Source organism: Chelonia mydas, chromosome 8, assembly GCF_015237465.2.
Source record: "Chelonia mydas isolate rCheMyd1 chromosome 8, rCheMyd1.pri.v2, whole genome shotgun sequence".
In the NCBI taxonomy this organism is placed as follows: Eukaryota; Metazoa; Chordata; order Testudines; family Cheloniidae; genus Chelonia; species Chelonia mydas.
The window spans coordinates 48,080,684-48,107,891 of record NC_057854.1 but is presented as its reverse complement, the minus strand read 5'-3'; the positions used below and the strand labels follow the sequence as shown (position 1 = coordinate 48,107,891).

At 42.8% G+C, this 27,208-nt stretch overlaps 1 protein-coding gene across 6 annotated transcripts in view; it reads right to left on the bottom strand.

The window, feature by feature from the left end:
- RABGAP1L (RAB GTPase activating protein 1 like) overlaps window positions 1–27,013 on the bottom strand; it is a 556,714-nt gene extending 529,701 nt beyond the window's left edge. For 2 of the 6 annotated variants that reach the window (XM_007061167.4, XM_027823604.3), the window contains exon 1: window positions 26,849–27,013. In XM_007061167.4, the coding sequence (XP_007061229.2) occupies window positions 26,849–27,013 (165 nt within the window). Of the gene's footprint in view, window positions 1–26,396; window positions 26,788–26,848 lie in introns of those variants that run through there. The other 4 variants (XM_043521568.1, XM_037907748.2, XM_037907749.2 and 1 more) reach the window with 4 other exon arrangements.
- Window positions 27,014–27,208: the final 195 nt, after the last annotated feature.

Below are 27,208 nucleotides of genomic sequence, written 5' to 3'. Positions count from 1 at the left end.
GAAGGTTGAGCTCAGCTCCTCTTCAGTTGGGCTCAAATGCACCTGTGGACATTTTGTGCTTGATTACCCCTTGGAAGGAGCCTGCATGCACCTCTGGGCTATTCTGTGTATCTTGGTCTTGGCTCTTAGTGAAACTTGCATACCTCTCCTGACTCCATTTAGTTCATTGGCTCCATGGGTCAGATTGGGATCTGAAATAAATGGGTGAAACTTTCCCAAGCCATGCCCCCACTCTCTTCTCATCCAAATGTGATTTATGAATATGCATAAATGACTATCCATATTGGTTGTGTACTTAGGTCAACAGTATAACCGTTTACGATGGGTGCATCTACACTATGAGCTAGGGGTGTGACTTCCCTGCTCAAGTACATACACTCATGCTAGCATATCATCGAGCTAGCATGACTATCAATAGCAGCGTAGCCGTGATGCCATAGGTAGTGGCAGTGGAAGCACGGCTGGGCTGGGCTGAGGACAAACCCACCTGAAACTGGTAGTGACGTACTCGGCATGGCTCAGCTGTGCCTCCACTGCTTCTGCTTGTGCTACTGTGGCTGCATGTGCCCTAGCTTCATGAGAGCTAACAACAAACGTATACAAGAGCAGGAGAAGAGCACCCTTAGTTCATTTTATAGACACAGCCTGTGTTGACACTTAACCTAACTGAAATGAATAGGAAAAAAGTTCACACCTCTCAGCTATTGTTCCAGTTCTCTTCAGATTTAGGGAATGTCTACTCTATAGGCGCTACAGCTGTAGTGGTACAGCTATGCCACTGTAGTGCAGACACTTAGGGCATGTCTACACTACAAAATTATGTTGACCTAAGTTACATCAGCATACAGCCGCTGCAGTAATTAAATTGCTTTTGCTTGTCCACACTATGCTTGTTTTTGTTGGCCATATGTGTCCTCACCAGAAGCTCTTGTACTGACTGTTTGGTAAGTGCAAGGCATTGTGGGACAGCTTCTGAAAGCCAGTAACAGTTCATAGAATCATAGAATATTAAGGTTGGAAGAGATCTGAGGATGCCATCTAGTCCAATCCCCTGCTCATTATTGATTATAAACAATGCATTGTCTACACTCACACTGTCTATCTAACTACATCCACGTTGACTCTATGCCTCTCATGGAGGTTGAGTTAAGTTGGCGTAGTGGGGTAATTACGTAAGCGGGATTGAAATTTTAGTGTGGACACTTACATAGTTAAGTCGACGTAAGCTGCCTTGCGTCAATCTAACTGTGTAACGTAGACCAGGCTTTACTACAGCGACTGAAAGGGTTTTTTCTGTTGCGGTAGCAAATCCATCTCAAGATGCGGGTTGTCACTGCTTACCATTCTCCCTGCCACAGTGCTGTCACCTTTTCCCACATTAATGTTTTCTTGGACACTGGCCGTATACATTGGGATGCTGCTGCCACCGCCTCTTCTGTTGCTCTATTTTCTGTCTTGATTCTGTGTAGTTGTCATTTTACTAAGTTCTATGGTCATCAGGCTCTTCCAGGCCAGAAAAGACCTGAATTTCTGACACGAAAAACAAGCAGACTTTTTTCCTTTGGGCTCAAAGACAAAACCTTTGAATCTGATGTGTGTGTCATGGAGAAGTAAAAAGGGTACAAGACCAATTTTTCTCCTCTTGCTGGTCATCTTTCCATGGCAAAATGACAAACTAAGTAGATGAATAGGGATAAAGCAACTAAATCTGTATGTAGAAACAATTTGAAGAAAGATATTGGTAGGTAAAGTGATCGGATTTAGTTGTACAGTATTCAGGGAGACTATAACTGAAAAAAGCAGAGACTAAAAGATAATGAATTTAAAATGTTCAGATGGGTGATATATGCTTATTTGTTACGTTGTGTAACAGAGCATGACCATTCTTTCTTTGTTTTTCGTAGAGTGGAAAAAGGTTTTATTATTACATGTAACTTCCTCATCTTGATAGGAGTATAAGCATTCATGTGGGGAGACTTCTGTGGTAAATATTTAATGTACTGTTTTATATGTGTGTTTATATTATAAGCACACAATATAAAAAAACTAATACATTATAAAATGTGTTGAAGAGACCTCTATGTCATGTTCACGTTTGGGAGGTTATCTTTGCATAATGGTTTATATATAAACTTAGATTCACAAGATGATGACTCTTGCCCTGAATAGCTTCTTGATTTTCAAAGGCAAGTGGATTTTTCAATTTTTAATATGGGAAAATGAGTGCAAATATTCACCTGGTGTGGGAGAGAGAAAGAGAGATGTGCCTCATAACTGGCAAATATATGCTGCAACAGTTAAAATTCCAAGTATTCTTCTAGTTAACTCACCACAATAACCAAATGCTGGTTTTGTTTGTGATTGTGGGGGAAATATATATACATTCAGGTTGCTTGAAGTTCACAAAAATGCAGTAATCTTTTAAGTAAGATTACGTAAATGTATGACACAACTGACAGCTGTATCTGGCTGCCAGTTTTCATGTTATGAGCAAATATATTTCAGGACATCAGATTTTTTCTTCTTCTCCAAGAGGGTCTTACTGTTACTGTTAGCTTTCAGTCTAGCCTGGGCTGGGGCTTGTCGCAAACATGTTTTATACCGTTTCAATGGGAGTTTTGTGAGCTGGGTGCAATCTTGTTGTGGGTGGAGTTAAAACCTCATTGAGATTGGCAGGTGTGAACTCACCCTTCAGTTAAGGTAACTGTAGGGATCTGCTCCAACTTAAGACAAAAAGAGTATCTGAGGGCTTGTCTACACTGGCACTTTACAGTGCTACAACTTTCTTGCTGTGGGGTGTGCAAAAACACCCCCCTGAGCGCTGCAAGTTTCATCGCTGTAAAGTGCCAGAGTAGCCGTGCTCCCAGCACTGGTAGCTATTCCCCCTCGTGGAGTTGGGGTTTTTAGAGCTCAGGGGTCTTGTCTATGCTTATATTTTATCTCAATATGATGCTGGGCATCAACATAATAAGGACAAGGGCAGACAAGTTGAGGGCGTAGAGGACCTTGAAGGCTAGGGCAAGAATTTTACATTTTATATAGTGCAGAAGAACAAGTGAAGGGATTCAAACAGGGGAATGAAGTGGTCACAGCAATAGGCCAGGGAACCCAAGAGAAACTTTAAATGTAAAGGGAATTTCCAACCTAATTGCCTTTCTAGATTTGGCAAACAACTTCCTTCCATACATTTTTTTTTTTTTTGGGGGGGGGGGGGGGGGGGGGGAGGGCACACAGAACTCTTACCTGATCAATCTCCAAGAAAAAGAGAGATAAGCAGCAGTACTGACCATAATTAAAAATTATTGAATTTTCTAGCATTTGTCCTGAGAGGTTTCTCTTTCCACTGAAGTGGTGAACCATTTCTTTATCTCCAAGAAGGATTCAAGCAAGTGGTTCCTCTGTTTACTGGAAGTTCTATATTACTAACACAAGCTATCATTTAAAGTGTTGACAGCTGGGATCAACTATGATTAAGGGAAGAATATATCTTTATCCTATATCTGTGTAGCATGCATAAACCAGTACAGCTTTTATCTGTAAAAGCAGTAATATCCTACAACTATTAAAAATTAACATATGTCAGGGAAGCCAAGGGGTAAATGGCATTGAAACAGAAGTAGTTAAGGTAAGCATGCTGAATGAAGCCTAAACAACAATCAGAAAGGAGAAACAAACCAGAGCAAGTTGAGGAATGTAAACAAGCAAAGCCAAAGGACAAGCCTCTTACTAATCATCTTTAGAGATCTTAAAATGCTAATTCTAGACAGAAAGTTAGGCTCTTAGTTGTGCAAGCCCTCTTTTCTCCCCACCAAGAAAAAATAAAACCCTACAGGGTCATCACATTTTTAACTGACATCAAGGCCTTTGATATGCTACCCAAAAGGGCCCCAAACAAGGCATGAAACTAAGCTATTCACCTTTTATTTTTCAAATAGATTTTCCTGATTCTCTGACAGAAATGAGAGTAAAGAGTTTGATTAAACAGAATGTTCCTGTTTTCTATATGCTATAAGTACGCTACATAGTCCATCACTGAATTAACAAAAAAAGATGTTCAGCCAACAGTTGGGACCTAAATGTGCTAGTCTGGCACTTGGGAGACCTGTGTTCAATTCCCTCCTCCACCAGTCTTCCTGTGTAATCTTGTTTAGATTTGTAGATTGCTGAATTAATTTTTATTTTCAAATTAATTCTGAACCTGCCAAGAAAAAGGCTGAGGACTTTTTGTGGAAGGAGAGAAAGTAATTTTCAACCTCAGACCACCAGCTAGCATCTTGTTCTCAGCCTCCTTTACATGCACAGAGCACGATGCAAGAAAAGGAACAAAACAAGCATGACCCTCAGCCTATGTAAAGTTTGCAGGGCTGGCAGTTTTTTTTTTTTTAAAAAAACACATTAGAGACAGAAATCATGGACAAAAAATATGGACCCTAGGGTCCACTGCCGGCAAAGCCATTTTTGTACAGTCACATTTCAGAGAAAAATCACAACTAACGTTTTACACACAGTACAGGGATAAAACAAAAACTTGCTTTCTTGATTACTGCTTATGTTGCAGATAAGCTAGCTAAATTTACTCTAGATCCTTTGAAATCCAGTATTCAAGCTAAAACATCTAACTAACTTGAATAGTTTCCAGGAGAAAGGGAAGGGGGGAGGTTACATCTTTTTCAAGACCAACAGCTATTATTTTTGTATGTGCAAATGGAACCCAAGTTACACGTTTATGATTCTCCACTGTATAGGCTGCCATTTATAAGTTTCTTTTCTGCTTAATTAAATTATTTATTCAGCTAGCAACACACTGAAATGTTATTGCCTTTCAACCACAGTGTTTTTAAATATTTCCAATTTTTGAAATTAAAAAGCAACAGAAGTGACAAACAATCTACTACAGAAGTATTTATCAGGTGTTATTGAGACATTGGGGAAGTTTTCAGACAAATTAGGCATCTAATTCCCATCAAAAAGTCAATCCTTAAATAAGGTCTTTTCCTCTATAAGTCAAAATCCCAAGAAAGGCTAAAATTCTTACTTAACTGCTGAATTATCTATGTGTACAGATGTTTGAGATATGCATCCTTCCTATAAAAAATTTGGCATGATGTCCCTAAAACACACAGAATTGACATACTACATGCAAGATGAATCTTATCATGCTTGAATTAAAATTGAAGCCTGTTAGCCCAGCTCAACTGCCTGAAATGTCTAGAAGTTAAGAATCATTCATCATCTGTTAGATGGGACAAATTTTGTCACCCAAAACGTTAGGTAACCATTTGAGTCTAATTGGAGGCTGAAATAATTTACATAGCTAACAGCTTCAAAGACTACAAACCAACAAGAGACTCAGATGCAATGCAACTTTCAATCTACTCAAGAACCCAATAATATTTGGGTGGGATCCTTTTAATTAAAACCTATTTAACCCTCTCAGGACTCCAAGGGCAGCTCCCATGCCTCTTAGGAAGTTAACATTTCACTAGTTGTTTTCATAAGGTTACCCATCACCATGGCATCTGAGCACCCTCAAGAAAAGTAAAGATCTGTTTACCAACCCGAATAAGTCCAGAAGGCTCAATATTCTATTTTTACTGAATGTAGCAGCATCCTTTCTGGGCTTTCCAGGCGCACATGATCATGACAACAGTGCTCCATGCACTTCAGTGACTCCCATTTGATTACAGGTCTAATTAAAGATTCTGATAAAAGGCCCTTAACTGTCTAAGGCTAATTTGTCACAGACACATCATCCTCTTACACCTATCAAGTCCCATGAAAGAAAGTTTTCAACTGTAGCAGGCAGGTTGTCCTTGGCAGAGGACTCTGGACATGAGACCTTCCCCAGGAAAAAGAGAAAATAGATTGAGTCCAAACTTAAATGACGTTCAGGCCAATTGCCACACCTTCCACCCATCACATACAGTCCTCAGCTAAAACCTCTCCAATGCATCATCAGTGATCTACAACCCATTCTGGACAACGATCCCCTGCTTTCACAGGCCTTGGGAGGCAGGCCAGTCCTCGCCCACAGACAACCCGCCAACCTGAAGCATATTCTCACCAGCAACTACACACCGCACCATAGTAACTAACTCAAGAACCAATCCATGCAACAAACCTCAATGCCAACTCTGCCCACATATCTACACCAGCGACACAATCACAGGACCTAACCAGATCAGCCACACCATCACTGGTTCATTCACCTGCATGTCCACCAATGTAATATATGCCATGATGTGCCAGCAACGCCCCTCTGCTATGTACATCAGCCAAACTGGACAGTCCCTACATTAAAGGATAAATGGACACAAATCAGATATTAGGAACGGCAATAAAAAAAACCTGTAGGAGACCACTTCAATCTCCCTGGACACACAATAGCAAATTTAACTTCAAAAAACAGCAAAAAAAACTTCAGGACCAGACTTCAAAGATAAACTGCTGAGCTTCAGCTCATTTGCAAATTTGACATCAGCAGCTCAGGATTAAACGAAGACTGTGAATGGCTAGCCAACTACAAAAGCAGTTTCTCCTCCCTTGGTGTTCACACCTCAACTGCTAGAAGAGGGCCTCATCCTCTCTGTTTGAACTAACCTCGTTATCCCTAGCCTGATTCTTGCTTGCATATTTATACCGGCCTCTGGAAATTTCCACTACATGCATCCGACTAAGTGGGTATTCACCCACAAAAGCTTATGCTCCAATACGTCTGTTAGTCTATAAGGTGCCACAGGACTCTTTGCTGCTTTTACCTGAACAGTGTTTGCAGCACCACCTTGCCAAAGCTGCATCAGACCTAAAGGCCCTTGTGACTGCATAGTGCCAGATAAATATATGTACTGAGGATCAAGTAGCAGTCCCACAAATGTTTAGTATGAGAACATCCTGAGCGAAGTCACTGACATGACTTGGGCCCTCATCAAATGAGCTGAGAGCATCTATGGAGGAAGAATACAGGCTACCCCACAAACTCAACTGATGCAGAAAGCAATCCAGTGAAATACTGTTTGAATCAATACCACCTGACCCCTCATGATCCACACAGGGAAAAAAAAAAAAAAAAAAAAAAAAAAGACAAGAACACCTGTCTAACGGGCTTTAACCTGTCAAGATAAAAAGCCAGTGTTAATGTTTAAAATAGAGACATTCCTCGTCTCTGAGGGAACATGGCTTCAGGAATAAGACTGGAAGACGTATCACATGATTTAAATGAAATACTAACAAGATTTTAGTTGAGAACTTGGGATGCGGTTGTAGGGCTACTTTGTCTTTAAAAACATTAAGAAGGGCCCACCAACAATGGGTGAGCTCAGAGATTTTTCTGGCTGAAGTTCTAGCTATAAGAAAGAATCTTCTGGCTTAGGTAAGGCCAAACACAAGTGGCCATTGGTTTGAAGGGTGGACCCACGAGCGCTGCTAAAACTGTGTTGAGGTCCCAAAGAGGTACTGAGTCCTGGATTGGAGGGAAAAGGCAGGTTACTCCTTTAAGAAACATAACCACCATTGGATTGGCACAAACCAATCAAGACTGTTTTGGATCACTGCCAAGTGTGCCCTCAGCAAAATTAGAGGCAGGTCCAAAGATTTCAAATGTAGGAGATACTCTAATACATCTTGGATCTTTGTTTCCGAAGGCTGTACCTTGCAAAAACAGGCTCAGATGGAAAAATGTTTCTGCTTAGCCAGGGAAGTCGGTCTTGTTGATGGCTTTCTGCTACTGAGAAGGATTTCGTGACCCACTATTGAACACTGTGATGAAGCAGAGCAATGGCCAGCCAACACATCAGGGGTTAAAGAGAGCTTCTGGGCCCAGCAAGCCCTGCCCCATTATACCTACAGCCAATGCCAGCCTGGAAGGAAGAAAAAAGGAAAATGCCTGGCTCAGTTCTGGACTGACTGGCAAAGAGGCAGGAGCTAGCCACCTCTCTAACTGAGGGGAAGGATCACTAACCTGGCCCACCAATGCAGCCATCTGAGAGGAAGCACGGTCTCCCCATCCAAAGGAGACTTTGGAGGAGACCTAGAAGCCTCCAAGCTCCAGAGGCAACTGAGTGGGCAAAGCCCAGAGACGTTGTGGGGCTTGGTCTGCCCAACTTGCAGCCACCTGCCTGCAAGAGCCTGGGACCATGATGAAGGGCAGCTCAAGACCCATGAGAAGGACCCTACAGAAGCAGACCTCTCAGCTAAGCAGACTAGAGGAGACATGCCCCAAACCGAATAGATTGATGGGAAGTAGCTCAGCGCAGTGAATTTAGACCCTCTGCCAGGAGGGCTGCCCCCGTTCAGGACTTGACACACACAAGGCCATGGGCTGGGACCTGGTGGAGAGGGACGGCCCGATTCCCCCCTACCTCCCCACCTCCAGCCTTAAAACACTGAGGCCCCGCAACCAAGCAGAGGACTGGGAGCCACATACTCTAACCTCTAGACTGTCTGGCCCTCCAGGCCATCCATTACAATCACATTCTCTCTTCTTGGTTTAGCCAGTCAGAAGCCAGTCTGAAAAGTGGAGGCTGCCCATGCCCAGATGCAAAAGGAAATCCAGAAGAAGAGGCAGGGGTGAGGAGGAGGAACTGTGAGACTGAGGAGAACCGAAAACCAATACTGCCTTGGCCATTCCAGGGCTGTAAGGATCAATCAGGTACAATTCTCACTTCAGCTTGTGAAGGACTTGCAGAAGAGGAATTGAGGCAATATATACATTAGACCCAGTGTCCATTAAAGGTGTCAGAAAGGGAATAATGGCTGTGCCAAGTGACATTTTCTGTTCGCTTTTGTTGCGAACAAGTGGATGGAAGGGAGGCATCCCCCTCTGAAAAATGAGTCTCACTCTTCTTGAGAAACCATTTGTGACTGAGTGAAAGCCTCCTGCTGAGGAAGTCAGCTAGCTGGTTCTGCACTTCAGGTAAGTGTGCAGCCACAGGTGAAGCGTTTTCCCCAATGCAAAACTCCCAAAAGTTTACTGCCTCGACATAGCAGGGTGCACCAGGCCCCTTCAACCGCCACCTATTCAGATAACACATCGCAATAGCGTTGTCAATGAGAATCTGCACTAAGAGTCCCTTGATATGAAGGCGAAAAGCCTGGCAAGTTTTGTGGATTGCTCAGAGCTCAAAGACATTGATATGAAGATTTGCCTCATGCTGTGATCAGAGGCCTTGAGCCCAAGAACACTGCATATGAGCACCCCATCTTATTAGGCTATATCTACACTACAGCTTATGTTGACAGAAATCTTGTCACTCGGGTGGGAATAAATGACCCCCCAGAGTGACGTAAGTGCCAATGTGGACCATGCTATGTCGGCAGGAGAGTTTCTCCTGCTCGTGGAGGTGGTTTTGTTATGCCGATGGCAGAGCTCTCTCCTGTCAGCATAGAGCATCTTCACCAGAACTGATGCAGCTGTGCCACTGCAGCACTGTACATGTAGACATGCCCTTAGAAATTAGTCAGTTACAACTGCCAACTCCCGAGGCTGGGGGAGAACAGAGGACCCCTACACACACATTGCCTGGGTTCATCCACCACTGTACGACCCCGGCACTGTTGGTGTAGTTAGACAAACTTGTCTCAGTGGTGCCTCCTGGGCCAACAGACTAATCTCACCCACATTTGAACCTTGCAGAGACAGTCTGACATACTTGGTTGCTTATGTACATGAGGACATACGGCCAACCAACCTCAGAACAGTCCAAGCCACAATGGATGGGTGAGTCCTGAGAGACAGGCACAGGTCGTGAATCACCTGAAATTTCTGCTGAGACAGGAACGCAGTTGAACTCATAGAATCGAGTAGGACCCCAAAGAACTCAATTCTCTGAGTAAGAATAAGTGATGTTTTTTATTCAGGATGAGACCCCCATGACTGAAGAGGGGGATGATGAATTTGATGTGACAATGAACCTGACTCTCAGATGACCCGTGGAGCAACCAGTGGTTGAGGTAAGGGAAGATGTGAATACCCTTTCGCCTTAAGAATGCTGCCACCAATCCCACACATTTGCAGAAGAAAAAAGGAAGCTGTTGAGATGCCAAAGGGGAGTACTATATACTGATACTAATGATCCCTTTCAACAAATCTGAGATATTTTCTGTGACCAGGAAGCACCATAATTGGAAATACACATCTCAAAGACTGAGGATAACAACCCAATCATTTTGATCCAGGGAAGGGAGGATCGATGCTAGAGATTCCATATGGTTACCCACATGCTTGATTAATTTGTTGAGAGCACAGAGATTGAGTATGGATTGTAGTCCCCCTTTGGCTTTGGGGATTAAGAGATGGCAGGAGTAAAAACCCTGTCCCTAAAACAGTGGAGTAAACTCCTCTGTAGCTCCCAGGGTAAGCAGTGACTAGATTTCCTGAAGGAAAACAGTCTTGTGAGATTGGTCCCTGAAAAAGGGAAATGGAGGGAGAGTGAAGAAAGGGGGAAATTAGCAGAATTCATCTGAATATCCTAGACCCACAGTAATTACAATCCACTTGTCTGAGGTTATCATCTGCCAACTGCTGAGGAAAAGAGCTAGTCTGTTTTCAAGATGAAGATAAGGAATAGGAAGATTGCTGCTGGTTGGGTAGCTGCCCTCAAAGAAGTCAAATGGTTGTTTCTCTGTCGCAGGCGGAGACAGAGACAACTGGTTTGAACTGGAGTTAGACACTATCTTCTTTTGAGGTCTGCCTTCTTCTGGAGGTGTCCTGGTCTTTTGAGGAACAGAATGGCAGCCTCTGCTCTTGTTGATAAGGTTGAGAAGGTTTGTATTGGCACTTCTTAGGGAATGGGGTACACACTCCCAGAGGACAGAGGGTAGCACAGAAGTCTTTAGAAGAATATAAGACTTCATCTATCTTATCAGAGAATAGCAACTGTCCACCAAAAGTTAAGTCTTCATCTCAATAGAATGTTGAATGTCTAGTGCTATTCCAGAATTGTGTAACCATGACCCCCTTCTTATTGTAGGGGCCATAGCCTAGAAAAGACATCTGCAACATCCAGTGCCAACTGACACCAAGTCTTTGCCACCAGCCTACCCTCAGTGAGGAAGGCCTGGAACTCATTCCTTGCGTCCTCCGGGAGCTTGTCAAAGAACTTAGCCATCCCTTCCCAGCTGAGCAAATCATATTTTGCCAAGAACATTTGCTGGTTCACTATCTTCATCTGGAGCGAGGCATTCAAATAAATTCTCTTTCCTAACAAATCCAGACTTTTTGGCTTTTTCTTTCTAAGTTGCTTTGGACCTCCCCTGCAGCGACCTGTCATTGGAAGCTGTGATGATTGAAGAGTTAGGCATTGGATGTGAATAAAACACATTCAAACCCCTGAGCAAGTACGTCAAAATGCTTATCCACACATTTAGCCTTTGGGGGATGCAAAGCAGGGGTTAATCATAAAGCCTTCACAAATTGTAATAAGGAGTCATTAATCTGAAGGACAACTCTTTCTGGAGTAGTTATGTAAGTATCTTCCTGGACTAGTTCAGCCTCTATATTCAGAGCTGAAGCCACCCTTCAAAGCAGGTCCTGGTAAGATTTGAAGTCTTCTGGAGGGGAGATGAGGAGTGTGGGACTACTGATCTTCCTGAGGTGGCAGGGAGGGAACTGGGTATAGCCAAGGTTGTTGCACAAGAGAGAGGTTGTTGCTCTGACAAATGCTCCTCCAGGAATTGTGGTTTGAGAGGATGGACATCCTCCTGCATTCTTGATAGGGACTTCTCTATAGGCTGGTCCCTTTGAGGGCAGGGAGATCTGCTTGCAGATGGGAATCGAGTCCTAACTTTATGTAAGCAGGAGGCACTCCACAATTCCCAGGAGGGGCACTGCAAGAAATGGCAAGGTATAGGAGAACAGTACATCAGGGGCCAAGATGGTCTGTCCTTTCTATAGAAGTGGAGAGACTCTCTGCAGGGTGCTGCTTAAGGGATTTGCTAGATTTCTTCCACCATGATGGAGAAGAACTGGAAGACTTTATAGCATAATCTGAGAAGTCCTCTATATAGTCTGTGGGCTTGGGTGGAGCCCAACCAGATGGGCCTACAAGGTATATTGACTTGTCCACAAACAAAGAATAAAATGGCCAAGTCAGCCCAGGAGCATTGTTGGTACCAGACACATTGCCAAAAAGTTCAGGAAATCACCTCTTATTGGTGCCGAAGACCACAATGGAGTTGGTGTGGTCTCAAAGCAGAGTCTAGGTATCGAGATCCCCAGTGACAAGGTGAAAAATATTCACGGAGCTATAGAGTAGTGCACCTCTACCAAACCTACAGCCTCCTGCCCTGATGATGGTGTCTGTTCCAACTTCATTACCAAGGATATCAATGGCATCAACCTTAGCCTCAATGCTGAAGAAGCGGAAGGGCCTAGAATAGCAGTTGGTATTGATAATCCTGGTGACTCCTGAAGTAGGCATCTCCAGAATGGACAAACATAACAAGTTCATTGTTGCCACACAGGCCTGCGAGGCTGATAGAAACAGTTGCAGCACTGCTGCTTTTGATACCTTAGGTACTGGATTTGACGGCCATCCCCCAAACAGATTGAAGTAAATGGTGTAGTACTCAAAATCTCCTGCCCTTGTACCAGGAAGATGCAGGCCAAATGGCCAGCTCCACACTGGGTACCATGGTCTTGCAGATGTCTCAAGGCTGCCTTTGAGGAGGAAGATGATGAATCCCTCCTTTCTTTCAGGTGCCCTGATCTGTCTTGTTGGTCCTTTTTCAAAGTGGTTCCCGAGACGTAAGACGACTCCTTTCTATTTTTGACGGAGAACTAGAGTCCAGGGATCTGTTCACCGCTTCCTCAAAGATGGAAGGTGGGTGAAGGTGATTGGAACCGGAGGTTGTGGAAGGTCACAGTGATGAGACAAGCCTCATAGCTTGCTCCATCAAGTGCTGCTTCAGATGATGGTCTCTTGCAATCTGCATTCTCTTTTTAAAAGAAAGCAGAAAATACACCTTTCTTTAGCGTGACCCTCTCATACGCAGAGCAAGCATCAAGTGTATGGGTTACTGATGGGAACACAGACCCCATACAACAGATAATGTTTGAAGCCTGGAGAATGCTGCATAACCCTCACATCTGGACACCACAAAAAACACACAAAAAATCCTAATTATAAAAACTACACTAAAACTAAACTAGACCATGAGTATTACTACTAACAGTTATTAAAAACTGTTTACAAAAAGTGAAAACTCAGCAACACAAATGTGACGCAGAGAAAAAAAAACATGAGAAGATTTGCGCACAGGGAGCTATGACTAACGTCACTGGAGGTAAAAAGGAACTGCGGGGGGTGGAGTGGAGTCTGGGTCCCTCCTAAGACTACATGAGGGTGGTGCTGCCATGGGAAGGCATAAGATGCGCGTGCCGCCATGACATATACAGCTAGAGAGAAAAATCTCTGACATCAGTTTGCTAGGTGTGAACATACCTGAGTGGAATATATCTCAAGAACAACTTGAACTACCTGTAAAGTCAATTTCTTAATATCTTCCTTTCCTTTATGCTTTTACTTTCATTTTTCCTGTTTAAATTCCTTTTACTCTCTCACATACAATGATTTCTAAACAGAGAGTCATGAAGTTGCCTCCCACAATTAGGACACTGGAGCTGGCTCATAATGAACTCCAATACAGTGAAGTGTGAACTACAGTCCCAAGTTTCCAAAGCCTTGTAATGTGCAGATCACAGTTTCACACTGAAACACAGCCTATACTAAGGTCCTTTTTGTGGAAAAGTAACTTCACCATAAGACCATCCCACCATATTTGCTTGTATTACAAATTATGATCAAGAGACCTTTCAGCCATGCTACTTTTTCCCCACAGAACCTGTACTATGTCAACGTCTCATGATTTTGCAGATAGACATTCTAAGCTAAGTCAGATCAGCTTAGTTGCTTTACTTACTGCTCTACCATCAAATGAAATACTAATCTGTTCAAACATTTTTTGACTGAATTGACATAGCAGCAGCTTTCTGTAATACAGTGGAGTCGCACCATACACACATTTAACTTACGCTAATTCAACTATACGCGCTTAGCAAAAAAAAAAAAAAAAAAGACAGAAAGGAAAGTAACAGTTTAAATAGTGCGAGCGATTCCGCCCAGCATTCCACTCAATGAGCGTATGCCCCGGAGTGAGCGTGAGATGGGAGATGTAAATCTGCTGTTCCCTCAGTTGGTCTCAGTCCCCGCATGCCTCTCATAGTGTAAGCATCTCGCCGTGCTGTGTGTGATTCTAGTGTTTAAAGATACATATTTTTTGTACAACATGGCCCCTAAACGCAAGCCAACTACTTCATCTGGTGCTCAACCGAAGAAACGGCGTTCTGTTCCAACGCTGGAGGTAAAACTGGCTGTGTTAGACTTATTGAGAGACGGTATGTCGGTCTCCAATGTGGAGCGTAAATATGGGCACAACGAATCTAGCATCCATGCCATCAAGATTCGAGAGAGAGAAATTCGTCAAGCAGTGGCATCAAGTGCTCCAATAACTGCTAAAGCGACGAGCCAGGTGCGTGATAAGACTTTAGTGAAGACCGAAAAGGCATTAAACTTATGGCTGGAAGATATGAACCGTAAAGGTGTGCCTATCGATGGCAACACATTGCGAGAAAAGGCTCTACGCACTATTCCAACCTCCCGCCAGAGAGGGACAGCCTTCTGATGAGAAGGAATTCAATGCCAGCCAAGGCTGACTTAACAGTTTTAGGAACCGCTTCAACCTCAAAAACGTGCAGACTACTGGTGAAGCTGCATCTGCCAATGAAGAGGCAGCAAAAGCCTATCCCGAACCATTAAAGAAAATCATAGAAGAAAAGGGCTATCTTCCAGAACAAGTTTTTAATGCTGACGAGACTGGGCTCTTCTGGAAAAAAATGACCAACCACACTTACACTTCGAAATCAAAAAGACAAGGCTTCAAAGCAGCTAAAGACCGTGTGACTGTGTTGTTTTGTGGCACTGCGGCTGGGCATTTAATAAAGCCAGGCTTGCTCTCCAGGGCCGTAAATCCCCGTGCCCTAAAAGGCAAGAACAAAAATCTCCTGCCTGTGTTCTGGCAATGCAATAAAAAACCTTGGGTGACAGCAGCATTATTTCTGGATTGGTGCCAAAAGTGTTTCAATCCAGTGGTCAAGGACTTGACTTTAAAATGTTGCTTATAGTAGACAATGCTCCTGGCCATCCTGAGGCACTCCGGTGCGCATAACAATGTTGAAGTCATCTTCCCCCTCCGTCCCCCCCTCAATATCACCTCCATCCTCTTGACCAAGGCGTGATTTGCTGTTTCAAGGCCACGTACCCCAGGCTTACATTCTCACGGATACGTAGCGCTATGGATGCTGATCCCAATCTTAATGTGATGGAGTGTTGGAAGTCCTTCAACACTGCCGATTGCATCACTTACGTTAAACAGGCAATGGATGCAATCAAGCCTGACACAGTCAATGTATGTTGGCAAAACCTATGAAAACAACGTGTGAATGATTTTAAGGGTTTCCCGACCATTGACAAAGAAGTAAAACGCATTATTCAGATGGCCCAACAAGCGGGTGGTAATGGCTTCGTTGACATCCTTGAGGAAGAAACTGAAGAATTAATTGAGGGCTATTGAGCAACATTAACTAATGAAGAGTTAGAGGAATTGATAAAAATCATCTCCAGAAGACGAAGATGACGACCACGAACAGGAAGAGTCAGCAAGTTGGAATCTTCATAAATTTGCTTAAGTGTTCCAAGTAGCAAAACACGTGAATGATTTCATTTCTGAATACGATCCCTGTGGAACGAAGCCTCAAAATCACATGTAGTATTATGGACGATTTGAGACCGTATCAAGAAATGTTTGAGCAGCTCAAGAGACAACAGCGACAGTTGCCGATCACCATGTTTTTCAAGAAAAAAAAACCAGCAGCAGATGAGCCTACACAATCAACTTCTCGAGCTGAACCAGAGCCATTCACTTCGTCTATGACTCGCTCTCCATCACCCAAGCTCTCCGTCACCTCCATCTCCTGGATTGACATCAAGCCCTAAGGACCTCCCAATAGTGTTGTCAGGGGAAGAGGAAGACTAATCATCGGAGATTGTACAGCACCCATCTTCATCGTCTCATCGATCATACAGGCACTGTACTAATCATCATAGCCATCATTCATCATCGTTGCATCACCATTGTCTTAGTCGTCGTAGACTAGCAAGAATATCCAGGATGGATGGTGAGTGGTTAGGTTTACTGTTTTCCTTTTTTATTCTTTCATTCTTCCGTGTCTCTCTCTCTCATGTAATTAAAAATAGGGTAAAATTATATTTTGCTTATGTACTCATTATATACTGTACATTACTGTATACATATTACTGTACAGGATACACAAAACCATGTACAGTACACTGTACTTTATGTGCGATTTAAGAGATTTTTCAAGAGTAATTTTGACTATACACAATTTTCACCTTACGTGCTGACTTTAGAACCTAACCACCGCGTAAGATGCGACTCCACTGTACTATACAGGAGACCCGGGCTGTATTTCCAGTCCTCAACTCTGACTCCCTAGTCAGCAGGAGCTAGTAATTTTTGAAGCAATGCTCTCTGCCTTTCTGTGGCCATGCACAAAAGGAATGAGTTTCTCAACAATAATTGCTCTGGCTAATTGAGTAACAATGGAGGAATCAGAAGGGGAACCCTGTGCAGCCTCCCGCGGCGGGATACCTACCAACTCTCCCCCAGTGATGGAAGAATGGACAGCAGATGCTGAGAGAAAGGCTAAATCTTCAGTATGCTAATAGGAAGGCAAAAAATGCCATTCGGAAATCAATTGATTATACTTGCAAGCTTGATACAACAAGTACCCATGAAATTAAATACTGCAACTCCCATACCACCAAACTGGATTTTCAACCTTCAAAAGTAACAGCAACATTTAGAAACTTTTTTTTTCCTACATCTACTTAATGGCTCCATATGACATTCAAAATATATTTTGAACACGGAAGGCCATCCAAAAAAAGAACATGCCACTGAAATACAGGATTCGTTTCTGCTTGATCCGTCAGTGCTGTACTCACACCTATTCATTTCTAAAAACCAGGAAAAAAGACTTTCTATAGATCTAATTTCCAAAGAAGGGGCCTAGAACTTTTTGCAAGCATTTTCACTGGCTTTCTGATTCCAGAAGTAACGGTATAAACTCCCTCATGCTTGTGAGATGTTGGGTGCACTTCTTACAGTATTTGCTTTTTTACCCTTATTGTACCTGGATTTAAGTTTTCAGCTAAAATAGGTGGAGATCAGAGTGGATTTAAATCTGATTTTTTTAATGAAATTAATTTTGTTTTTCAAAAAATAAAGTTACTTAAAATTTAATTAAGTTTAACAACTGTGTGAAGTCAAACTTACTGTAATCTATTACAATTGTTTAAACTAAAAATTAAATTAAAAACTATCCAACCACTACTTGTTTGCTGCTAGAGTTTTAAAGAAAGTCAAATCAGTGAACTGGTGGTAGTCATTGACTAATCGCTTGGAATCACCAATTGTTGAAGTGCTAAACCAGTTTTTGACAGCCTTTTTCAAGGGAAGAGGGAATATTTTCTTTATTTCAGTTCATTCTACAAGTTCAGTTCAACGTTAAGAGACCAACTGGAAGCAGGAAAGCTTGTTTTCCTCTTCTAATCTATTAATAAAAGCTAGGTGTGAGAGAATGAGATATACTAGTTCTAAAGACTTCAAGGACACGGTGACCAGAAACAACTGGTTAAATTCACTAACTACAGATAATTCCTTTTTTAATACATCAGTTGCTTGTTTTGATAAAAATTTTTCTTGTGTATCCCGCACATAAGATTTTATTTAAGAAAATAATTAAAATCCTGGTTTTGTGCATTTTTAATTTAATTCTAATGTCCATCCAAACACAGCTCGACACAAATTATGAGCAAAACAAAAAAAAAACAATTAGTAAATAAGAAATGCACCATTCATCATTTCCTGACATAATAAAAAAATTCTGTGCAAGAATCTGAAAAAAAAGCATGTTGAGCTATTTAATTGCTTGAACATATACAGACCATGTTTCCTCCTGGTTAGCAAGAAATAGTACCAAATTTAGCGTAGAAGCTACATTTAGTTGACAATCAACATGTTTTAATGGTTACCAACCAATAAGAATCAGCCTCTCTTTACAAAAAATAACTAAAGTACAAATGCAAAACAAGAGTGACTTAAATCAATCCAAGTTCTGGAATAAACTAGAAGGTACTATCACTGCCTGTTCTTTACCTTTTCTGTGCATGAACGGAGGATTTTTTCCCCACAAGTACAGCCCATGATCCATTTTGGTCAATTTCACGGTCAGAGGATTTTAAAAATCCACAAATTTATTGACTTCAGATATTTAAATCTAAAATTTCATAATATTCTAATTGTAGGGGTCCTGACCCAACTCTGAAGGCAGAAGTAAGCATGGCATGGTATGGTATTCAGAGTTGCAGCAGTGTTAGTCTGTATCCGCAAAAAGAACAGGAGTACTTGTGGCACCCTAGAGACTAACAAATTTATTAGAGCATAAGCTTTTGTGGGCTACAGCCTACTTCACCGGATGCACAGAATGGAACATATAGTAAGAAGATATTGTGACAAAGTTCCTCCTCTTGCACTTATTGGAGGATTTGCTTGCCTTGGAGCTTCACAGCAGCCCTCAGTTTGGCCGTTTTCATGAACCCACAGTCCAGGTCAACTGGACTAACCAGGATGTGTCTGACCAGGAGTTGGGAGGTTTGGGGGGAACCCAGGCCTGCCCTCTACTCTGGGTTCCAGCCCAGGGCCCTGTGGCATGTAGCTGTCTAGAGTGCCTCCTGGAACAGCTGTGCGACAGCTACAACTCCCTGGGATACTTCCCCATGGCCTCCTCCCAACACCTTCTTTATCCTCAGTCCTCCAACAGTATGTGTTCTCACTCTCAGCGCCTCTTGCTCCCAGCTCCTTACACGCGCACCATAAACTGAAGTGAGCTCCTTTTTAAACCCAGGTGCCCTGATTAGCCTGCCTTAATTGATTCTAGCAGCTTCTTGATTGGCTGCAGGTGTTCTAATCAGCCTGTCTGTCTTCCTTGTCTCTAGAAGGTTCCTGATCGTTCTGGAACCTTCCCTGTTACTGTACCCAGGGAAAAGGGACCTACTTAACCTGGGGCTAATATATCTGCCTTCTATTACTCTCCTGTAGCCATCCAGCCCGACCCTGTCACAATATATACACACACATATACACACACACACATAGGTAAGTTGGAAGTTGCCATACAAACTGTGAGAGGCTAATTAGTTAAGCTGAGTTATCAGCAGAAGAAAAAGAAACTTTTGTAGCGACAATCAAGATGGCCCATTTAGACAGCTGACAAGAAGGTGTGAGGATACTTAACTTAGAGAATCGTAACAGGCAAAAACCAGTAGGAGTACACTTCAACCTCTCTGGCCACTCAGTAAAAGATTTAAGGGTGGCAATTTTGCAACAGAAAAGCTTCAAAAACAGACTCCAATGAGACACTGCTGAGCTTGAATTAATATGCAAACTAGGTACCATTAACTTGGGTTTGAATAGAGACTGGGAGTGGCTGGGTCATTACACATATTGAATCTATTTCCCTACGTTAAGTATCCTCACAACTTCTTGTCAACTGTCTAAATGAGCCATCTTGATTATCACTACAAAAGTTTTTTTCTCCTGCTAATAGCAGCTCATCTGAATTCATTAGCCTCTCAGTTTGTATGGTAACTTCCAACTTATCTGAATGTATATATCTTCTTACTATATGTTCTATTCTATGCATCCAATGAAGTGGGCTGTAGCCCATGAAAGCTTATGTTCTAATAAATTTGTTAGTGTCTAAGGTGCCACAAGCACTCATATTCTTTTTATTCTTCAGCACCATTGTTACCCTTACTTCTGCACTGCTGCTGGCAGGGCACTGCCTTCAGAGCTAGGCATCTGGCCAGCAGCTGCCACTTTCCAGCCACGCAGCTCTGACAGCACAGAAGTAAGGGTGACAATACCACGACCCCCTTACAAAAATCTTGTGCCCACACCACCGCCCCACAACCCTCTTTTGGGCTGGGACTCCCATTTTGAGAAACGCTGGTCTTCCCATGAAATCTGTATAGTATAGGATAAAAGTACACAGAAGACCAGATTTCACAGTCCATGATGCGTTCTTCACAGACGTGAATTTGGTAGCGCAATACCCATAAGCATTAAGTTCATTTTTAAAAGAAGGTAAGCATGGCCTTGTTAACAAGACAACAGAAGGTATGACAACAGCTAGTGTCATTCTATTCAGGAGGTATTCTACCATTCTACAGTATTTTCCACAAAAGGGTGCGGCAGAAGCCAAGCTTTCAAGTCAGAAAATTAAGTTTCTAAATCTTACGGATGTAAAAGACTTGTCAACACGTAAAAAGTTGCATTGCTTTAAAATCAGTTCAAATTCCATAGCGTATACACAGTTACAACTGCATGAAGGTGCCTTTATAAGAGAAGGGGAATAAACTATACCAGTAGAAGGCATATTCACAACCCAGTATAACTGCATTCATACCAATGTCATTGTACTGGTGCAATTTTTTCAGTCAAAGAATCTCACTACTAACCAAAATAATACTGGGGGGACAGAGATCACTGTGTGTGTAAACCAGGCCAAGACAACCCAGAGCATGCGAGCAGAATTTAAGCCAATGCAATGCTGTTTTTCTGTATATGCAAGCAGCTTGAAACAATAGTTCACACCTCTGAGAACTACCCCATTTATCTTAATGGATGAAGAAGCCTGAAATGTACAGGTAACTTAAATGGTGAATGGGCTCATCCCACAATTCCAAAATGTCTCCTCTAACTCCCCAGACACCATACAATTCAACTGCCAAAATCTTTAGGTTTCATCCCTAGAAAATTCTACAAAGCAGTTATGCATCAATAAAAAAAAACTTCTGGCAGGCTTAAAACGTAGCAGAAACAAATTGAATAGCAAGATAAAGAGCTACAGTACTGATTGTATTATTCTGTTTCACATTTAATTCATTTAAGACCAGCTTGCTGCAGAATACTTGAGGCCTTGATTATATTTAGAGCATACCAAAGACAGAAAACATAGGTATAATAAAGTTTCTACCTGAAATTTTTCCTTTTAGTTGTTACAGAAATAGTTACGCTATGGTTCATATTTCCTATTGGTGGTTTCACCTGTATCTCAGTACAAGCTATGTCACTCATTTTAGACACAAGTTATTGCCTTATCATCCAAACCTGGTGTTTCACTGTTTCTTTCTTACATCATTAAATTGCAAATATGTTTTAACAGAGGTTAGAGAAAACCTGACTGATAGTTTAAAAAAAAAAAATACTCCCTTCCAATTTTCCACATTTTATAGATGCATTGAGTTTAAGGCTTCAAGGGACCACTATGATCATTAAGTCTGATCTCGTGCATAACATCAACTGTACAATTTCACCCAGTAATTTTTTAATCAAGTCCATTACTCTGGTTTAACTAAAGCATATATTTTATTGCAAACCTCATTCTAGGTCTGAGTCATACCTGGTTAATTTAGACACACATACCTACCAATGGATCTGTCCTTGTTTGTGAGCCCATAGCAACATCTATCTCACCAGGCAACACCTACACTATTCCAAGGGGGTATTTCTCTCTTATTTCTGGTCACAGGTAACAGCCATTGTTCACATGCTACCTTGAACGTCCCCAAGTAGACTTCTAATGTGGATTGGAGCCTTCCAAGATCCATTGTCCGTTAAGTATTTCTTGATTGGTCACTTAACTTGCAAATTCCTTTCTAAAGAAGCTGCCCAAATGACTTACTAAGGCTATTTAAAATCTAACTAGTGCACAGCCAATATTCATAACTTCAAACACAAGAATGATACATGCATACAAATAGGATGAATATATTCAGTAGATCATAACCTTTGCAGAGATGTATTACATGGCATACATAGCATAAAAGATATTCCAGTTGTGTCATATTTACATTAATAAGTATATTTCCATAAAGCATTATGGGGTGCAACGTCACAGTGGGCTCTTGGGTGGAGCTGGGAATGAGGAGTTTGGGGTGTAGGAGAGTGCTGTGGGCTGGGACCGAGGGGTTCAGAGGGCGGAAGGGGGATCATGGCTGGGGCGGGGGGTTGGGGCACTGGGGGGAGGCTCAGGGCAGCGCTTACCTCAAGCAGCTCCTGGAAGCAGCAGCAAGCCCCTTCTCTGGCTCCTATGCAGCGGTGAAGCAAGGTGGCTCTGCACGCTGCCCCATCCGCAGGCACCGCCCCTGCAGCTCCCATTGGAGTGCCAGAGGTGGGCACTGGAGTGCATAGGAGCCGAATGCTAGGAGCCACGTTGAGTGGCCCCTCATCCTGCTCCCCGGCTGGAGTGCCGGAGCGGGAAAAGTCCCAGACCCTGCTCCCTAGCGAGAACTTGAGGGCCTGTTTAAAATGGCTGGCGGGCCAAATCCGGCCTGCGGGCCGTAGCTTGCCCACCCCTGCTTTAGGATATATAAAGGAGGCAGGGTAGATTGATTTAAATCAAAGCAATTTAAATCACTAATTTTAATCATCATTTCAAGAAGAAAGCAAGAAACTTTCATTAAAATGATTTAAATTATGTCTTGCATTTAATATTTTTTAGTTATTTTCCTAAAGAAAAGATGATTCTCACTGGTTGGTAACCATTAAAACACGGTGATTTACAACTAAAATATAACCTTCACACTAAATTTGGTACTACTTTTTGACAACCAGGAAGATACATTTTATCTGTACACATTTATTTAAGCAATTATATAGCTTAACTTACATTTATTCAGATTCTAACATTTTTTTTGTTAGAAACTTGTAAATGATGTATTTCTTATTTCTAGATTACAAGTAGTTTCCTGGAGTGACAAAGTAGATGAGATAATATCTTTTATTGGACCATTTTCTGCTAGTGAGAGCTGGGCCAGTAAAAGCTATTACCTCATCCACCTTGTCTGTCCAATATCTTGGGACCGACATGGCTACAACAACACTGCATACAATTAATTTACTTGTGATTTGTGTCCAGACTGAATGGCTATTCGACACTACTGAGGACACTACTCTAGTCAGCTTTGTTACAGGAGCCTCTATTAATAGGAGTTTGAGAAGGCCATCCCGATCCTTTTCCTAGAGTGAAGGAAAAAGAGAGAGCACTGGTTGGGACCATGCTCTTCATTGTACCTCGCAGACACTGAACAGAGTCATCCCTGCGTCTTGGAATGCCAAAGTTACCACTAAGTCAAAAGCTAGCTTTCTTACCAGTATCAGCCATGAGCCCCATGGCCTAACAGCTGCAAAGAAGAAGGGGCAACACAATGGGAATGAATTCAAAATGAAGTCCGTATTTGCGGAAACAAGGCTGAGAACAGAAGAACAAGCCTAGACTACAGTACCTGCAACAGTGGAAACTAAAAATACTTTTTAAATTAAGAAAAGTTAGTTAATACTAAACATCTTAGGAGATGGAAGAAAGCACATAGGTGATCACCAAGAAGGAAGAGTGGCATTTGGGAAACACCTTTTTGAGTATGTCTACACTGGAATAAAAGACCCACAGCATGGGCATAGCTGCTTGGGTTTGAGGGCCTTGGGCTCAATGGCGGAAAATTGCTGTGTAGACGTTTGGGCTGAGGCCGGAGCCTGGGCTCTGCAGTCCTCACTGCTTACAAGCATTTGAGAAAGAGACTTTTTTGTATTCTTGGGCTCAAATGTGTACATTAAAAAGCAAGCGTACATGCCCCAGGGGGTGCTACCAGCTAGATTACTTAAGACTTGCTAATATCTTTCAAGAACAAAGACCTACACAGGCAAAAAAGGGAATAAAAGTGAAAGACACAGATTCACAAGTGATGTGTTACTAAACAAATGCCAATGAAGCACAGGTTGAATTATACCACCAACAGAAAAGAAAGGAAACTAATGCTGTTTGGATAGTCAATGGAATTAACATGTTCCAAATATCATAATTACATAAGGATGTTATGTGTAAGTTGTCTAACATGTCATAAACATCGAACAACCAGACCACAGGCTGGATCTGTTCCACTTTGTGTATTTATATGGCCCACATAGAATATTCAAATTCTGCAAAATCTGAGTTTTCAGTAAAAACAAAGGTTCTTGCCCTACCAGTTGCAAAGATAACCTTTCAATCATGAACTAAGAGTATCTACTCTGAAACCTAAGAGTAGCTGATGTACTGTTCTCTTCCTGAATCTGCAGACAGGCTGAAACAATGACTGAGAATTCCCGTGCCCTATTAATCTCATTAGCATCTAAACAATATAAAGCCTAATGATAACACTTTATATTTCAACATTATTCATTAATTTAGGAGATGCAATGGTGGGAAGGGTGAGAGTGAAGCCCAAAGAGAGGAAATGGGAATTGAAATTGCTGCAGGGAACAAAATGCAGAGGGAAGAAAGACTGATTCAGAAAGACAGGAAAGTTGAAGCAAAAATACTATAGGGAAGGAGAGGAACAAGGGGCAGAACTACAGGTGACCATAAATGCAAGTAAATTTTCCCACCCTGTAGTGCTGAAAGCAAAAATAAGGAACTAATAGTGATGGTAAGTAAAAGTTTGGTAACAAAATGAAAAACATACTATACCCTTGATCTTTATACAAGCCTCTTATTGACATCATTGGAAGCTTCAGTGCAGACATGGGTTGTATGTGGCCCACATCTTAGCACATGAACGAAAATTTAAAGTTGAATTCAGCCCTCTAAACAAAATGAGGCTCAGTATTCCACCGTATCTCACCATACGAAATCACTACGTATCACCATACGAAAATTTAATTAAAATTACAGTTAAATACTTCCATCAGTTCTTCAGATTTAGCTTCACTTTTAGAAACACTATTCAGACCCTTCTATGCTAACAACTCAGTCAGTATTCCAGGCCCAATCAAGTTCAAACTGCACATTTACTTCATACCAGTATCATTTGATGTTTAATTATGTCAGATGTACCACACAATCCAAATGTGCTGCACAAACAATGTTGGCCCCAGTCCTGCAGAGATTTATACATGTGCTCAACTTTTGAAGACTACTCACAATGTATCAAGGTGAGTACATGTACACGGGAAGCCTGCAGAATTGGGGCATTAACCTTAAAATCACCAATTCCAAAACTTCAATATGTGCAGATGTCTTTAAAAAGGCAAAAAGTTATATTTTGAAATCCGGTTTCAGAGTAACAGCCGTGTTAGTCTGTATTCGCAAAAAGAAAAGGAGTACTTGTGGCACCTTAGAGACTAACCAATTTATTTGAGCATAAGCTTTCGTGAGCTACAGCTCACTTCATCGGATGCTTATGCTCAAATAAACTGGTTAGTCTCTAAGGTGCCACAAGTACTCCTTTTCTTTTTGAAAATCCATTTGTACACGGCCGCTTTGTTACACTTTGTTGATGGCTTTACAAACAGGATAAAGTGAATTTTAAGTCCCCAAAACATGCAAGCACGTTGACATACAGAACTTGGGAGTTTGCTTAAGTCAAGTGAACACTTCAGTGGGGTAACATGGGTTTGCGGAGAACAGAATTTGTTGCTTTCTATCCTAACAGGCAGGAAGTTTATGAAAGAGGTAGGGGGTGCAGCTGCTCTTTACCGAAGTGGGATTTGGCATCATGTCATCAATATCATCATGAAGCTGGCTAAAGCTTGAAAATGAAAACATGAGAAATGTTTCTACACAGGCTTCTTTTAAACAGAAGGGTTTTTTCTAGTTGTTGCTTTTATTTTTTTAAAGCGGCTAGTACTTTGTATCTATAGCTCAAAACAGAAAAACATTCAAAATCTCTTGCTAAGAAAAATTATATGAGATGTAATTAACATACAAGAAAATCAAATGCAAACAGCCCAGTACTGAACCCTTGACAGTGAGATTAAAGTAATTGCCACACTTTAGAAACATACAGTAGAGCAGACGTGCAAAGTCTCACTCCTTCAGAGAGCAACTCCCTCATTTGGGATTAAGTTTTAAGGAGTTTTTAAAGTGTCTCCATGTGCATGAAGGGTTTTGCTGAGTGTATCAATTAAGTGTTTGTGCTCCTCAGACAAACAGACAGATGCAGACTGCTGCTTTGCTAGTTTTAGACTTGGGAAGTGACTTCGCTTTTCCTACGAGGAGAAGAGAGGAACCCTTCCACCGAATCCCCCCTTCCCAGCTCAAGAGACGAGCAACTTTACCATTACACGCCAGCTTCATAACACATACACCCCCCCCCCCCAAAGCTGCACTAACCCAAGGACTGCTGGAGTGCAGGCAAACACACACACACACAAAATACCTGGACACGGAGCAGGACGACACAGCAACTCCCGCACCAAAACACACACACACCTCGCGTCTGCTCCTCCTTCTCCTTCTTTCGGGACAGGGGAGGCGCAGCCGGCGACTCCGAGAGCACCGGAGGGCGCAAACACCGAGGCAGCAGCGATGTCGGCAGGTCACAGCTAGTGCCGCCCCCTGGCAGGAGAAGCCACCCGAGGTCACGAGGACCTGTCACAGGCTCAGGCCGCCCACCCAGGGCAGGGCAAAGCGAGACTCAAGATCCGCGGACCTGAAAGAAAGCAGCTCCCTCCCCTTTCCGGCACCAGCGGACCCAAAAGAGAACCGCTCGCACCCCCCCGCCCGGTGAACAGGGGCGAGGTACCGCCCCCTCCCGTCCGCACACAGGGAGCAGCTCAGGCACAGCCCAAGAGCGAGATTCGAGACGTTGTTCCCCTTCCCCTCGCTCACCAGCCGCAGAACTCTGCGTGCTCCAGCCCGGCTGCCCGGCCCGTTCCGACTTCGCTCCGACACCGGCGCTCCGAGAAGTGGCGGGGGGAGGGAGCGAGCAAGAGGGGAGGAGCAGGGGGGAGGGAGTCGCGCAGCCGCGCTGAGGTTCGAGAGGACGACGAACATTCCAACAGCGGAGCGCGCGCGCGCGGGTCCAAGAGCCGGGGGCCAAGCGGCCGTCGAGGGCGGCCTTTGGAAAAGGCGGTGTGAGCGCGCCCCCAGCGGCTATTGTTGCCTCCTGCTCGTTGGTGCGCGCGCGGCAATCTACGGCCTTCTGACTGAGGGGCCTGCCGCGCCTGCCCCGTCAGTCATTGGCGGTTC